Source organism: Chinchilla lanigera, unplaced genomic scaffold (genome assembly GCF_000276665.1).
Source record: "Chinchilla lanigera isolate Chin_1 unplaced genomic scaffold, ChiLan1.0 scaffold00058, whole genome shotgun sequence".
NCBI classification, from domain to species: Eukaryota; Metazoa; Chordata; class Mammalia; order Rodentia; family Chinchillidae; genus Chinchilla; species Chinchilla lanigera.
In genome coordinates this window covers 552,155-567,097 of record NW_004955459.1, presented here as the reverse complement: position 1 = coordinate 567,097, position 14,943 = coordinate 552,155, and the positions used below count along the sequence as shown (strand labels likewise).

General features: G+C 42.2%; 1 protein-coding gene across 1 annotated transcript in view; it reads left to right on the top strand.

The window, feature by feature from the left end:
• Positions 1–14,943, top strand: part of Fam168b (family with sequence similarity 168, member B) — a gene marked incomplete at its 5' end in the record, with an annotated part of 32,970 nt that overhangs the window by 554 nt on the left and 17,473 nt on the right. The window contains 1 exon segment of the mRNA XM_013521056.1: positions 5,072–5,155. Within this exon segment, the coding sequence (XP_013376510.1) occupies positions 5,072–5,155 (84 nt within the window).

Below are 14,943 nucleotides of genomic sequence, written 5' to 3'. Positions count from 1 at the left end.
AAAAAAAAAAAAAAAAAAAAAAAAAAAAAAGCAGTTTCAGTGGACAAACCCAGCTCCGAGCAGTTTAGACAAGGAAGAAGTTAAGTAGAAGTGAAAAATCAAGAACGGACTGGGTTTGGTCAAAACTTTATCTAGTGGTTTCACAGCAGTGGGAGCAGGATCTAGTTTCTCTGCTTCTTGGTGTCAGCCTTACTTCTATCTCAGAGTTGGCTCAGGGTTGGTCACGGGTGCCAGTCCTCTCTCCATTGTGGTCTGTGAGATTAAGTGCCTGGGAGCAGTCTTTTGCTAGGAGCCTCTTTATCTCTGCCCTGTAGGAAACCCAGTGGAGCGTGTTATTCCTTATTCAGACCAGCCATGGGGTTTGTCCTGATTGAATTCTTTCCTACTTTGGGCTACATGGGGGATCCTGTTGACTTGACTTAGGCCTGAACCACATTCCTTGCCCTTAGAGGAGTTACTTAGGCAAGCGTGGACTCTGGGGGCTGGTGTGAAGCAAAACCTGGGGGAAGTGTTTGGTCAGATACAGCCAATGGTTGTCTTCTCATTGTAGGTTTTGATAACATGGTAGAAGAGAATAACCCTAAAACTATGTTGCTACAAAACTAAGAAAATGGAATAAAACATTTTACAGATGTATAGCTGAACTTGTAGAGGGGAAAAAAATAATGGAAGTGCCCTAGCATTGTGTCTATCCTGGAGGGATTTGCTGTTCGTGGATTTTGACAACTCATATGGGGACAGACTATAATGCTTAGGATAATGGTGGGGAACCTATGGCACACATGTTATTGTGTTTCTCTGAAACAAAAGATGTAACTGTAGAGGTTTTTTTCTTAAGTTAAAACGTCAGTATTCAGTGCAATGTTGGCACTTTGTGATAAATAAATGGGCTTTGGGTTGCATTTTGGCACTTGGTCTCCAGAAGGTTCTCCGTCACTGGACAAGGGCCTTGCGAGACAGGGAGTAGGAGTGGGCCCTTTTGTCTGATCTCTCGAGAGTGATCCTCCCTGTGAAGACTGAGGAGTTTATGTATGAGCCCTCTGAGAAAGCTTCTTCTATATGGCTTCTGAGAAGGAGGAAGTATTCTCTAAGCATTTATAGCCCTCAGGGATATTTGGGGCTCTTGTTTACATTATTTACTTCTTAGGGGGATACAACAGTTGAGAAACATAAAACAGTTCTCATGCTTCTTTGTCGCTGAAGCTTCTGACAGTTGCAACATAGAATTGCTGTGGAGGCCTCCTCTTTAACCCAGGTTGTATGGGCTTTCCACAGAAATTCTGCCTGTACACCTGCAAGTTGTTACCAAACATGGGGCACTGTTCATCATGTAAAAACTTCCAGTCATGGCAAACTGCAGGAATGGAGCCAGCAGGTAGAAGCTATGCCATAAAGACAAGTTTAGAATAATTGCAAGAGAAAGGATAAAAAATGTAAGAGGGGAGCAAGATACCAAGGAAAAAAGAACCATCTAGAACTTAAAATAAAAAAGCATTTGGACAAAACTCAGGTTAATGTGCAGATAGAACATTGTTAAATAAAAGAAACCAGAAAGTAGTATAAGGAAAGTGGGGTATGTTTTCGCTTTTCTGTTGGTGATAGAACTGGCAATTTAAAGAGGAGAGATTTAATTCTGCTCATGATTTCAGAGATTTCAATGATCACTTGGCTCAAAGGCAGAATCATGGCAGGAGGGCCTGCTCAAATTTGCTATAAAAATCTATGTGCTAAATCATAATCCTTCATTTATTTCCTGCATCTTCTGTTTTCTCCCAAATGCCACTCAATTATTTTAAAGACCTTGTCAGATCTTGTCTCTGGGCTATCTGTGGGTCTTTCTGTTGTCAAGTGTCCTTTTATTTTGTTTTTCAGTGATGTGGTCCTGTCTTTTAGCCTGCCTAGGGTTTTTCATTGGTTGTCATACACACTGCATTAGAAATTGTGGAGGTCTAGTTTGTGGCTTTCTTTGCCAGCTGGATAGTGTGGTGGTGGTGGTGGTGGTGGTGGTGGTCGTCCTTCTTTCACCTCTTCCTTTTCTTCCTCCTCTGCCTCCTCCTTCTTCCTCTCCCCCTTCATCTCTTTCAAGGGTTTGTGTAGCTCAGGTGGAAATTGCTGGAGTAGTTGGAGTAGAGATAGTGAGGTAAGCTGTGTTTGGGTGAGGGATAGAGCGGAGGGGAGGGGAGAGCTGAGGCATAGATGCAGCAGAGGCTCCCAGGGGATCAGAGGACTCAGTCCCCATACCAGAGATCAGGGATGTGCTGGCATCCTGTTTCTGGTAGGTCACTAGACTTTTAAATATGTGTTGTGTTTGTCTTCTGTTTGATTTTAGAGTATTTAATTCTTTTTTAAGAAGGTTGGGATGGGAATGGCCAACCACATAGCAGAAGTTTTCTAGGGACCCTTAAAATGCTAACAGATAAGCAACAGAGTAAATGACTTCTGAGAGTTTACTCATTGTTTATGGGGAGAGATGAGGAAATTTAGATTTGTGAGAATTGTTGCAGAGGCCTATAGGGTATGATTTAAGCTGGTGGTGGTTAATTTTTGAGTAAACATTTTTTAGAGCATTCTAACTGGCATCTTGGTATCTAAGCTATATCCTGGCAGCCCTGGTAGGTGAGTTGAGGGCAGCTCCACAACCTATGTGGGCCTCAAAGTCTGGTCTCGAGGGGTCTCTCAGTCAGCCCACAGAACACTGATGGAAACTGCTGCCCTGGCTTTCCAGTGGCAATTTTAGGTCTGTTTCAAGTGGAATCTGCCTGGCTGCAAAATGAGCTGATAAAAGATTTGGCCACACACACTCTTTTCTTACTAGTTAGAGGAGGCAGTGGGAAAGTGAGAATCCAGGTGGGAAACCCACAACGGCTCCTGCTGAGGTAGAGGAGAATCAGTTTCAAGAACCAAGAAAAGCAACTCATCTGAGAACTGAGCATTTGTAGGGATTCCTGTGGGCCACTGGTGATGACCTCTTAACAGGGCATCCCAGCTGGAGGAGCTGTGTGCTCCAGGGATTTTGACAACCTTCAAATAAAACCTGCCCATGAGCTGGTGTGTAGCTCAGTGCTAGTGTCCAGCTGTCATGGGAGAGCCTTGCATTCAAGCCTCAGCACTGCAGAAAATAGAAAACCCACTCACAGAGATATTCCCTGCCCTGCTCCTGATTTTCAGCTGACTCTCAAGATTTCCTCATTTTGGTTGCTGGGAGTTATGGTACACTTAAATTTCCTGGTCCATGTGCTCTCAGAAACACTTTCTTTGGGCTTCCTCAGCATGGTTTCTTTTGAAAACTACTGTTTCTGTTCAAGTTTATTTTTAGATTCCAGAAGAAAGGAATAGAGACATACAGCCTCTCCCAAGTAGTTGTGACACAATCAAGCTAGCAAGCCTGAGTTGGCTCTGTGTCTTCAGTATAAAGAAGGCTTTCTCATGCCCTTGCTGTCACACAAGGATCATCTCTGGTATGGTGATGCAGGGGCAGGCAGAGGGGTAGAAGTCTCACAGGCCCCTGGCTCTGAGTAGGACTGGGCAAGTGATGGGCTCCTTCTGCTGGTGAGCACCCTGGGGGCAGGATTCTGACTAGAGCACTTCAGTGTGTTTAATATTTCTGTTGTGTTCTTAGTAAGGATTATTAATAGCTGTGGTTTCTATTAGTAAAGACCACCTTGCTTTTGTGTGGACCCTGTTGGTTTTTCCATTTCTGTGTGTCTGTAGGGCCAGTTAGAGCCACTTCAGGAAGAATCTTGAAGCTGAATAACATTGACAGCCTGGGACTGACTAATGACCCTGAATTGGGAGAATTGGGTTAGAACTTCACAATATGAAGAAGCCTGAAGTGAATTTAGAATTTTTATTTTATTTTATTTTATTTTATTTTATTCATTCATTTATTTATTTATTTATTTTTGTGCTGAAAATCAAACTCACAACCTTGTACTTGCCAGGCAGGTTCTGTGCCTCTGAGCTGTATCCCTGGCCTAATTTAGAATTTTTAAATACAGTAGTGCTTAAGAATAAAAAATTAGCCACATGTAGTGGCACACATCTGTAAACCCAGCACTCAGAAGGCTGAGGCAGAGGATAGCCGTGAGTTTGAGGCTAGCCTGGGCTACATAGTGAGTTCAAGGTCAGCCTGAACTGCACAGTGAGACTTTGTCTCAAAAGCTTTAAAAAAAAAAAAGAATTATTAGCTTCTAATTGAAAATAAGCAATATTGTGGCTATGTCTTTGGAATACATGGCCTTAAAACACTTACTGTCTCACTAACAAGAAGCAGAAATGGGTTGTGGGATGATCCAGGCTAGATTTGAATGATGGTTCTTTCATACTCTGGAGGTAAAGCCAGATATAGGACCTAGCACATGGTACTTTTAGCACTCTTACAATTCTTGCTAAGTAGTAAATCATGTGGTTAGAATCTGGAATGAAACTTCCAGAAGCATTGGAGGCTTCCTTAATCTAGCTTGGATTCTTTTAAAAATATTTTTTTGGTTTTGTGATTATTTATTTTGCTATTCTTATTTTGATGCTGAGGATTAACCAAGGGCCTCACAGGTGGTAAGCATGCACTCTGTTGACACCCATAGCCTCTTGCTTTGGCTCTTCTTGACAGTAGACTTATAACTCAGTTTGTGAAATTTTTTCCAGAGGTAGAAAGTTCTAAACATTTGATTAGAGGTTTAAAAGAGATGATTATGGCCATGCACATTGGCACAGTGTTACTGGAGAGGTTGAGGCAAGAAGATCAGAAATTGAAGGCCAGCCTGGGCAAATTAATGAGACCCAATCTCAAGGTAAAAAGGGCTGGGGTATAGCACAATGCAAGGGCCTGGGTTGAGTCCCCACCATCCCACCCCTACAAGAATTGACTGTGGTTGTGACCAATCAAAATTCTGAGGAAAAAACAGCTAGAGATGAACTGTGAAGGACACAGAGTGCCATCATGGTCTGTAAGTTAGTGTGTGGAGTTCTGGAGACAATGGTAAGAGCAGTATGTTTGTGAGAGCTCTGGTTATAAGATCACCTCACACTTTCATTGATGATATCCCATTGTGCTGTGTGTGTTTTCCTTCAGCTGGTTTCCCCATGGGCTATGCAGCAGCAGCTCCTGCTTATTCTCCTAACATGTATCCTGGAGCGAATCCTACCTTCCAAACAGGTATGTGCTGTGAAACCAGGTGCATTGTACATGCAACTAGGGGAGAAAATGAAGGGGGTAGGCTTTGAGAAGAGGGGGTATATATAGACTTAGGATTTGGCCTTGAGTAGATCTCTCATTTCATAAAATTGGCTTGTTGATAAGGGGGAAAAAGAGTATAATTCTTACTGCACATGAAGCTTCAGGTACTCTAGATTGTCCCACCATACATATCTTTGGTCGAATCACTAGGTTGTGACAAGTCAACTCCATGTGCCAGGACTTCTGTTCATGCAGTAGAGTTGACTACTAGAAACTGAAAGCCATCTTACTGATTTCTGTACAGTAGTTTAGCACATCGTTACATTTTTAAAAGAAAGTCTTGTTTCCCTTATAGGGTACTTGAGGATATTTTTAGATTTTAGAAGTTACTGCTCAAATTGAATTGGTTTGGGTCTGAATTTTGTAAAGATTATTTAGCGGAGAGTTCCTCCAGTGAGCCTGCATACATTGTTAGCTTGTTTTAGGCTTTATTCACTCATTGGATTTCGTAATTCCTTTGCAGTTTTGGTGGACCATGGTTTGATGTAAGGTCTTGGCTTGCCTTCCTCAGTGGGTAGGGATGGTGCGTTACAAGACTGCAGGAGTATTTAACTTTGACAGAAGAGGAGACATCCTTCCCCTTTGTGACTCATAAAATTCTGCCTTTGTATTTTATCGCTGTGTCCATCTTTCCTATCTCTATTGTGACACCTTTCTTCAGCCCTTAGTTTATATTTAGAGACAAACCTGGTGTGATCTTCCTGCTCCCATGCCTTCTGTCCTGAGTTTATGTTCATGCACATTTCAGCTGGAGTAATTGAGGGAACTACTTCTTTCTTTCCCATCATTGTAAGACACAGTTAAGCCAGGAGTTTTGATTTGAACTGCTTTGACACAATGGTCTCTCGTTTCCTTTCCAGAATGGGTTTTCTTTTGTATCCTTGTCTAGCTTAGGGAGGGGGCACAGTTTCCCTTTGGCTCAACTGGACTGCCTCCTGTTGTGCCTGTCTATATGTCTGAAGTCAGTGGTGGTTAATTAGCAGGCTGTTATGTACTGGGTGCTCTTGTGCCAGCCACCCATGTCCTTTTAAGACGTCTCCCATTGTTCACTCTTTTGTCAGCTGTCTTGATTTACTGCATGTATTTACAGTGTACTGTTTGATAGCCTTTCCTGTGAAGGGATATGGCCAGCACAGTTGGGAACATAGCCATCATTGGCATATTTTGAGTTTTTGTCTGCCTATTTCTAAGTCTCCCATGTGCCAAGGAATTGCTGCTCTGATTTTTCTGCTATTGATGAGTTTATGTTTTCTAAAATGTTTGTGTGAATGGATTCATATAGAATGTCCCTTTTTTGGACTGGCTTTTTTCATTTGGCAAAATTACTTTGACATCTGTCTTTTATGTATTTGCTGTTTCATTCCTTTTAATTGTTAGGGCATGTCCCACTGTATGGAAGAACTGCTTTGCTTATCCATTTGTCAGGTAGTGAACTTTAGGGTTATTTGCAGTTTTGTTGTACTATAAATGAAATTGCAATGAATATCATGTACAGTACCAGTCTTTATATGGACGTATGCTCCCATTTCTCCAGTAAATGCAAAGGAGTGGAGTGATGGGTTCTTAAGGCAGGTGTATGTATTTAATTTTGTAAGAAACTGCCAAATTATCTTTCAGAGTAGTTGTGCCATTTTACATTTGCCTTAGTACTGTATTTGAGAGATTTGGTTCTTCTACATCCTTAACACATTGCTGTGATCAGTTCTTTAAAGTTTAGCTGTTTTGATGGATGCGAAATGTATCATGGTAGTTTTAATTTGCATTTTCATAATAACTTATGGTAATTGATCATCTTTTCATTTGCTTTTTTTGCCATTTGTCTCTCTTTGTTAGGGTTTGCATATGTCTTTATTGTGTCAGTTACAGAGGGTTTTTTTTTTAAGGCAGTAGGTAATTCATTTTTATTATTTGTTTTTAACTTTTAAAAAAATGTTTTAAGAGAGACAATCTTTTTATGTTGCCTGGGCTGGTCTATGCTGATCTTTATGCCTCAGCCTCCTGAGAATTCTGAGGCATGAAGATCAGCACCCTCATCTTACCCAGGACCTAAATTATTTTTTTATTGTTGAGTTTTGAGAGTGCTTTATCCACTAAGTGAGCTGTAGAGGTTTTCTCCCAATTTGTACATTTTTTAAAAAACTCTTTTAATGGAGTCTTTCAGAGAAGAGGACTTTTTAAAATTTGTTGAGGTTTAGTTTATTATTATTTTAAATCATGATCTTGAGATCCTTTCTGAGAAATCTTCCTACCCAGCTTCAAAATGATTTTCTTCTTTTTTTCCTTCTAGAAGTTTCATAGTTTAGGTTGTACCTTTAGGTGTGTGGCCTGTTTGGGGTTAATTTTTGTATGTAGTGCTTGTGGTAGATTGACAACTGGTGGTCAGCTTATAACCCCCAGCTGAACTGAGTAAGCGTGGTGCTGGGTGTGGGAGGCCCACCTGAGGATTTTTGCCAGCAGCATAAGAGGCAGAACTGGACAAGAAGAAAGGCTGTTGGGAGCTGGTAGAAGCTGTAAGGAGCTGTTAGTTCTGTTGGAGGAGCTTGTCATGCTGGCTTTCCTGGTAAGTTAGCTGTTTTCATCCTTCAAGGAGCTCAGGATCTCGTTGTTGCTGAGAATAGCTTAGGTTCACTTTGGGGGAGCTCTAGTTCTCACTTTGAGTGTTGCTTCCTGGCTCCAGAGGGGAAGATGGTGCACTGTTCAGTCTCCTGGAGAAGCTTGTTGTGTTGACTTTCCTGATGGGAACTCAGCTGTCTTCATCCTTTGAGGAGCTTGGGACCTCACTGTTGCTGAGGATGGCTGTGGTACTTTTTGGGCGAGCCCTGGTTTTTATTTTGCGTATTGCTTCCTGGCTTCAGTGTACATCCCTCAGCCTGCTAGCAGACTTCCTAGATTCCACCACTGACCTTTGGGCTATCCCAGCATAGATCCGTGAAACAGGCCTGTGTGAGATATTGTTAGGGGCTCTGGGCCTCCAATTGGACTTGTGGGAGGCATTGTTGTGAGCTCTAGATCTTCAGCTGGACTCATGCAGGACATTTCCATGGGATCCAGGCCCTTGGCTAGATTCCTTGGTCCTAGTGTGTGGACAGATTTCCTGCATTCTTTTGTATATCATTATTTGGGTGACTATTACAAATAGTCTTACAAATTATGTGTCCTGTATTATATTGTTTCCCCATGCAGATAACCCCCAAACCACAACAGTGCTAGATCAGAGTGAAGTTTATTTTTGTGTGTTCATGCTACACATGATTATGCTGCAGACCACCATAAAATAAGTTACTTTTCTAGAGTTTTCAAAAGTAGCTAGCTCGCTTGTACTATTTTTCTGATGGAGGACAAGTTAAAGGAAGAATGTATGGTTAAAAACTTCCAACTCACTTTTATCATATAACAAAAAGTACCTCAGATTTACTGAAGGCTGACCCAGTTGTTCTTGCCAGAAGTGTGTAGCCCTTCGCTGTACAGGAGTAGCTCTGGTGTGTGGAGGCTGTTGGCCTCTCAGGATGGACATCACCCACCTTCTCTTACAGCTTTCCTCTCAGGGAGATGAGTCCTTTCTTGGTTCTTTTCCATGTCTGCTCTTAAATGGGTCCCCTAACCTGGAGCTGGGTCAGGCAGGTAGGCAGTGCAGCTGCCTAAAGGCCTGCCTTGAGATGACTCTTACCATTGATGGGTGCCAGACAGTTGTTGGCTGTTTGGGCCTAGTAGTACCAGAATTTTTTTTTTTTTTTTTTGAGATGCTGGAAATAAAGACTTTAATGTGAAATTGGTGAATGAAAAGAGATGAGCTGGAGATGTAGCTCAGTGGTAGTGTGCATACCTAGCATGCATAAGGACCTGGGTTCAGTCCCCAGCACCACCAAAAAAGATGCTTTGACGATCCTGTCAGTGACTCAAAGTCCTGTTAGCTATCTCCCCTGAGTCTGGGACACAGCTATACTCTGATCTTTGGAGGGATTTTTTTTTTTTTTTTGTCTTTTTTGAGACAGAGTTTCACTGTGTAGTTCAGGCTGGCTTGCACTCACTTTGTAGCCCAGGCTGGCCTCAAAGTCACAGCAATCCTCCTGCCTCAGCCTCCCAAGTGCTGGGATTACAGGCTTGCATGACTGAGCCCAGCTGGAGTTTTTGAGAATGTTTTAAGTTCCCTTTTCAGTGGATCTTTTTTCTTATTGACAGGCAAGCCAGTCATCACTATGAAAACATTAAGAAAATTTTTTACCATTACTTTTGCTATCTTGATACACTTTCTGATTCTCTTAATCATTAGATTTGTAGACAGAGCTGATCTTGGTACAGGTGCTGTATTTGTGGATTTTTGCTTTCAGGGTGCTTTTATAATCCCTAGTGCTGTTCACTTTTTAGCTCCTCTTCCAAGTGTAACAGAGGGTTCAGAATACCTTGTGCTGAAGTGTAATTTTTGCTATACTTCAGCACCAGAGGGTTCTGTTACGTGAAGTTTGGAAGGGGAGAAATCATCCTTTGTTTCGTTCTGCTGAACAAATGTACTAGGCTGTATACCCATGCAGCCAGAGTGGTCTTTCTCATTTTTGGAATCAGAGTTTGGGCTGTGAGTTGACTGGGTGGCTTATCTCCTGGCCATGTTGTTTGACTTTATTGTAGACATGTATATAATAAACAGATCATATACATGTAGACATGTATATAATAAACAGATCTTTCCTTGGCTGTGTTATTGGGCAGTTATAGCCCAGGGTTCATGCTCATGACCAGATGTTAACAGGGCAGACTCAGGCCCTCAGCTAGCACATTTCAGGCCTCGGTCTGGTTCTGCTTATGGCCAACAGCACCTGTACCTGATATTTGCAATGATTATCTGATATCACGTAGTAAGCTCTGTAAGGTAGTTTTGAAAAAGGTGAAATGTGCATAGGATGATATCTTAAGGTACTAATCATACAATAAACATTTATATACTAGTAAAAACACTTCTAATAAAGTAATGGTTCAGTTAAACTTGATATATTATGCAATGTTTAATCTGTTCTTATTTTTGAAGGATACTTAATAAGTGAAAATTCTTTATACCTTTTTTATTTTTAAACTCAGATTTAGATCTGTGAAGCGAGATCCTAGGTTTGTTTAAAAATCAAACTTAGTTGATGGTAGCCACATAGCAGGAAATTAGAATATTAATAGGCTGTGGGTTGTAGGAGACTTTCAAAGGTTTACATGCACATACTTTAAAAATTTCAGTAGTCCTATAAGTTTTTAAAAATGGAAACTGCACTTCCCTACTACCGTGTTTGAACTCCTATTCCTACAGCATAGGCAAACTCAGCCATTTAAGTTCTTGCTGCTGCTCATCTTGCTGCCGCTCATTTTGCTGTTGTCTCCTATATGTTTACATATTCTCCTGTTGCTACTTTTTTTTTAAGGAAGTACTGCTTGCTCATATGTCAGTTTCACTAAGAATTTAGCTGTTTCATTTCCTTGGGCAGGAGGGTAAAGACCTCTCATCCCTCTTATTGTAAACCTGTAAACATTATTCACAGCTGTGTCATACATGTGTGGTTATTTTGTCCATGCAACACCTTTGTCCTTTGGTGTCTTTCATTAGGTGTCTGATCCTGTCATTATAAATTCCCAGGGTCCCACCAGCTGCACAGATAGCCTCTGAGGGTGTTTCTGGCACATGGCTGTGTCGGTGTTTGTGCTCAGGGAACCCCTTTCTGGAGACCCATGCCCAGGCCTTACTGCTTGTCTTCTTGGACATGTGTTCAGACTGGCAGCACCTGTCCTCCTTCCAGCACATTCTTTCTCCATTTTACACAGTGACAGACTGGTTTCTTGTTAGGAATATTGATGGGTCTCTTAGAGGACATATTGTATTTTTTTTCCACTTGTGAATTCCTGCTTGTAAGTTTTTACTGCCTCAGACAACATCTCCTTTTTTTCTGTCTTTTGTGAATCAGTTTGACGTGTAGAACTGTAACTTTTTGTCCAGCATTGGCTGTATTTTCACTAGGACTTGTCTTAACTTTGTTCCTCCAGTCCCTGCCCAGTTGCCAGGCTGTCTTTTCTGGTTAGGTTGCTGAAGAGCCACACCTTCCAGGGGTGGCCTTTTTAAAAGGCTCAGCCAATATTCATTCTTCTGGGCCACACTGGAATGTAGTGATCCTTCAGTCAGCTAGCTCCCTAATTTCTTTTTTCAGCTGATGAATGACCCTTGATTTTCTGCCTAGCTTTCACAGTTGTATGTCATCCTCTGAAAGCTGTTCTTAGTTCTTGTTTGTTTTGTCTTTTGAGCCAGGAGTCTGTGTTGCCCAGACTGGCCATGAACTTTGGTGCTTAGGCCATCTTTCTGCCTGAGCCTCCCAAGTACCTGGGACTACAGACTAATATCAGTGAGCCCAGTTTGAAAGAGTATCTTCTCATTTATTATAAAAAATTGTGAAGTGTACAGAACAGTTCAGAGAACAGTGTAGTGAATGCCCATAACACCTGCCACCTAGCTCTGTCAGCTGTCATTTAGCCCTGTTGGCTTTATCTTTATAAGGATGAATGTGCATTTGTGTACTTTTTACCTTTCTCTGATGAACTAATTCAGAATGTTATGCAGCCTTTTGGCTTGTTTCCTGTGGATTTCAGAATGCCCCTTCCTAAGTGAAATTATCATTATTCGTGGGTGACATGATACTCTACATAGAAGACCCTAAAAACTCTACCAGGACTGCTAGAGTTAATAATCAAACTCAGTTGTGTGACTGGATACAAAGTCAATACTCAAAAATCAATAACATTCTTGTACACAAACAACAAATTTATGGAGAGAGAAATTAGGGAAACCACACCCTTTTCAGTAGTGTCCCCCAAAATGAAATGCGTAGGAGGCAATCTAACAAAGGAATAAAAGATTTATGTATTGAAAATTACAATACTCTGAAAAAGGAGATTGAAGAAGATATCAGAAAATGGAAAGAGATCTCCTTGGTCCTGGGTATGAAGAGCCAACATTGTGAAAATGGCTATACTTGGAAAATTGTTATGCAGATTAAATGCAATCCCAATCAAAATACCCGTAACATACCTCACAGAAGAACAGAAAATACTCCTAAAATTCATCTGGAACCAGAAGAGACCTAGAATAGCAAAGGCAATCCTGGGCAATAAAGACAAGTCAGGAGGTATCACAATCCCTGGCATGAAATTATGCTATAAAGGTACTGTGATAAAATCAGCATGGTACAGGCAAAAAATAGACCTGAGGAGCAGTGGAACAGATTAGAAGATGCAGACACAACTGCAAACACGCTCAGCTACCTTATCGTTGACAAAGGGGACAAACTTGTTGACTAGAAGAAAGATAGCCTCTTTAATACATGGTGCTGGAAAAACTGGCTCTCTATATGCTGAAGACTAAAACTAGACCAATGCCTATCATCATGCACTCAACTAAAGTCAAAATGAATCAAAGATTTAAATATTTAAGCAGAAACACTAAATCTACTGGAAGAGAAAGTAGGTCAAAATCTTGAAGACATAGGGGTAGGCATAGTCTTCATGAACAAAACCCAAACTGCAGGGCAAACACTTCAAGGAATCAACAACTGGGATCTCATCCTATTAAAAAGTTTTTGTACTTAAAAAGAAATAACCACTAGAGTGAAAAGACAGCCCATAGAGTGAGAAAACATTTTAGCTAGCTGTTCCTCAAACACAGGACTTCTATCTAGAACATATAACGTATTGAAAAAACTGAGACCCCTCAAATTCAAAGACCCAGTCCAGAAATGGGCATCTCAGATGAATATATACTTCTCAGGTGAAGAAATACAAATGGCAAATAAATACATGAAAAAATATTCAGCATCATTGGTCATTCGAGAGAAGCAAATTAAAACAACACTGTGATATCATCTCACCGCAGTAAGAATGTGTACCATCAAGAAATCAACCAGCAACAAATGCTGAAGGGGCTGTGGGGAAAAGGGAACTCTTTTACCACTGTTGGTGGCAATGTAGACTGGTGCAAGCACTTTGGAAATCAGTCTGGAGGCTCCTCAGTAAATAGGATTAGAGGTCCCATTCAACCCAGCTGTTCCCCTCCTGGGTATTTTTCCAGAATATCTAAAAACATCATACCACAGTGATATATGTGCACCTATGTTTATAGCAGTGCAATTTGTAATAGCTAAGTCTTGGAAACAACCCACATGTCCATCAACTGAGGAATGGATAAAAAAAGATGTGATGTTTTTATACAATGAAATACTACTCACCTATAAAGAGAGATAAACTGGGACTTCTCTGGCTGCGGGTGGGGCGAACAAACTCTCAGCCCTACGCGACCTGTGCTGAGAGAGCTCCTGGACTCGTGGGTTTGAGTCTGTGCTTGGCCCACACTGCCACGGTTCCCAGCTGAAACGCGTGGAGAGAGCCAGGTATTTCCCAGCTACTCCCTGAGGGCAGAGCGTTCGAATCAGGACCCTGCCGCCATTACAGATGGAGTCCTGGCCTCCCTGCACCCAGGGCAGAGAGAAGGTTTTCACTCAGAAGCCACAGGGACTTCTCTGGCTGCGGGTGGGGCGTACAGACTCTCTGCCCCATGTGACCTGCGCCGAGACAGCAAGTGCTCCGGGAGTGGCTGGACTCATGGGTTCAAGTCTGTGCTCGGCCCACGCTGCCACGGTTCCCAGCTGAAACACGCGGAGAGAACCAGCTATTTCCCAGCTACTCCCTGAGGGCAACGTGCGCGAATCAGGACCCCACCGGCAATTACAGATGGAGTCCTGGCGTCCCTGCTCCCGCGGCAGGAGGTTTTCACTCAGAAGCCCCAGGCTGTGGGCCGGGTGAACAGACTCTCCCAGACCCCACGCACCCTGCGCTAAGTGAGCGAGTGCTCCAAGAGCCGCTGACCCGTGGTTCTAGTCTGAGCTTTGCCTTTGCCCAGACCCCCTAGCAAGTCGAAGGCTGGGAAAGTCTGTGACTGATACCCATCAGGACTGCATCTGGTTCCTGTATGTGTCCTGAACTGACTGGAGACATAGATTCAGGTGGTTCACAAACTGTAGATCCTGCAGTCAGTCTGAATTATGCCTGTACCCTAAACAACCTGGGAACATAGGTCCACGGACCGGGATTGTCTCACCAGTGGAACCCGAGTCAGGTCGTGCACATTCCCTGAACTGCAAGGGGACGCTGGATCAGATGGTCGGCCATCAACTGACACAAGTGCCCATGTCTGAGAACAGGGATAACTACATACAAATCAAAAACTGCCAGAAAACCCGAAACTGAGTAGCGCTACTCCGAGGTCACTCAAGGGAAAACCTGAACAACTGGTAAACTAGGGACACTAGTGGTCTTGGCTGAGCAGCTACTGAAGAGGGAAACTGAGCTTTCTGCATCCGGTAGCAAACATGACGAAACAAAAGACTAAAACAGAATCCAAGAACTGCACCCCAATCAGAACAAGTGCAGGAGACATCAGCATAGGAGAACTTGGTAAACACATGCCTGAAGTAGCTGAAATGATTGCAGTGGAGGTAAAGAAACAATTCCATAAGGCCATAGAAGAGATGAGATCAGAAATAATCTCTCAGCCAAAAAGTGAAATGACAATAATAATGAAAGAAATGCTCAAAAAGTCTGAAGAAGAAGTATATAAGAAAATAGAAAAACAAAGGCAAGAGTCAGAAGCTTTCAATGAACAATATAGAAAGGTCTTAGAACACATAAACCAG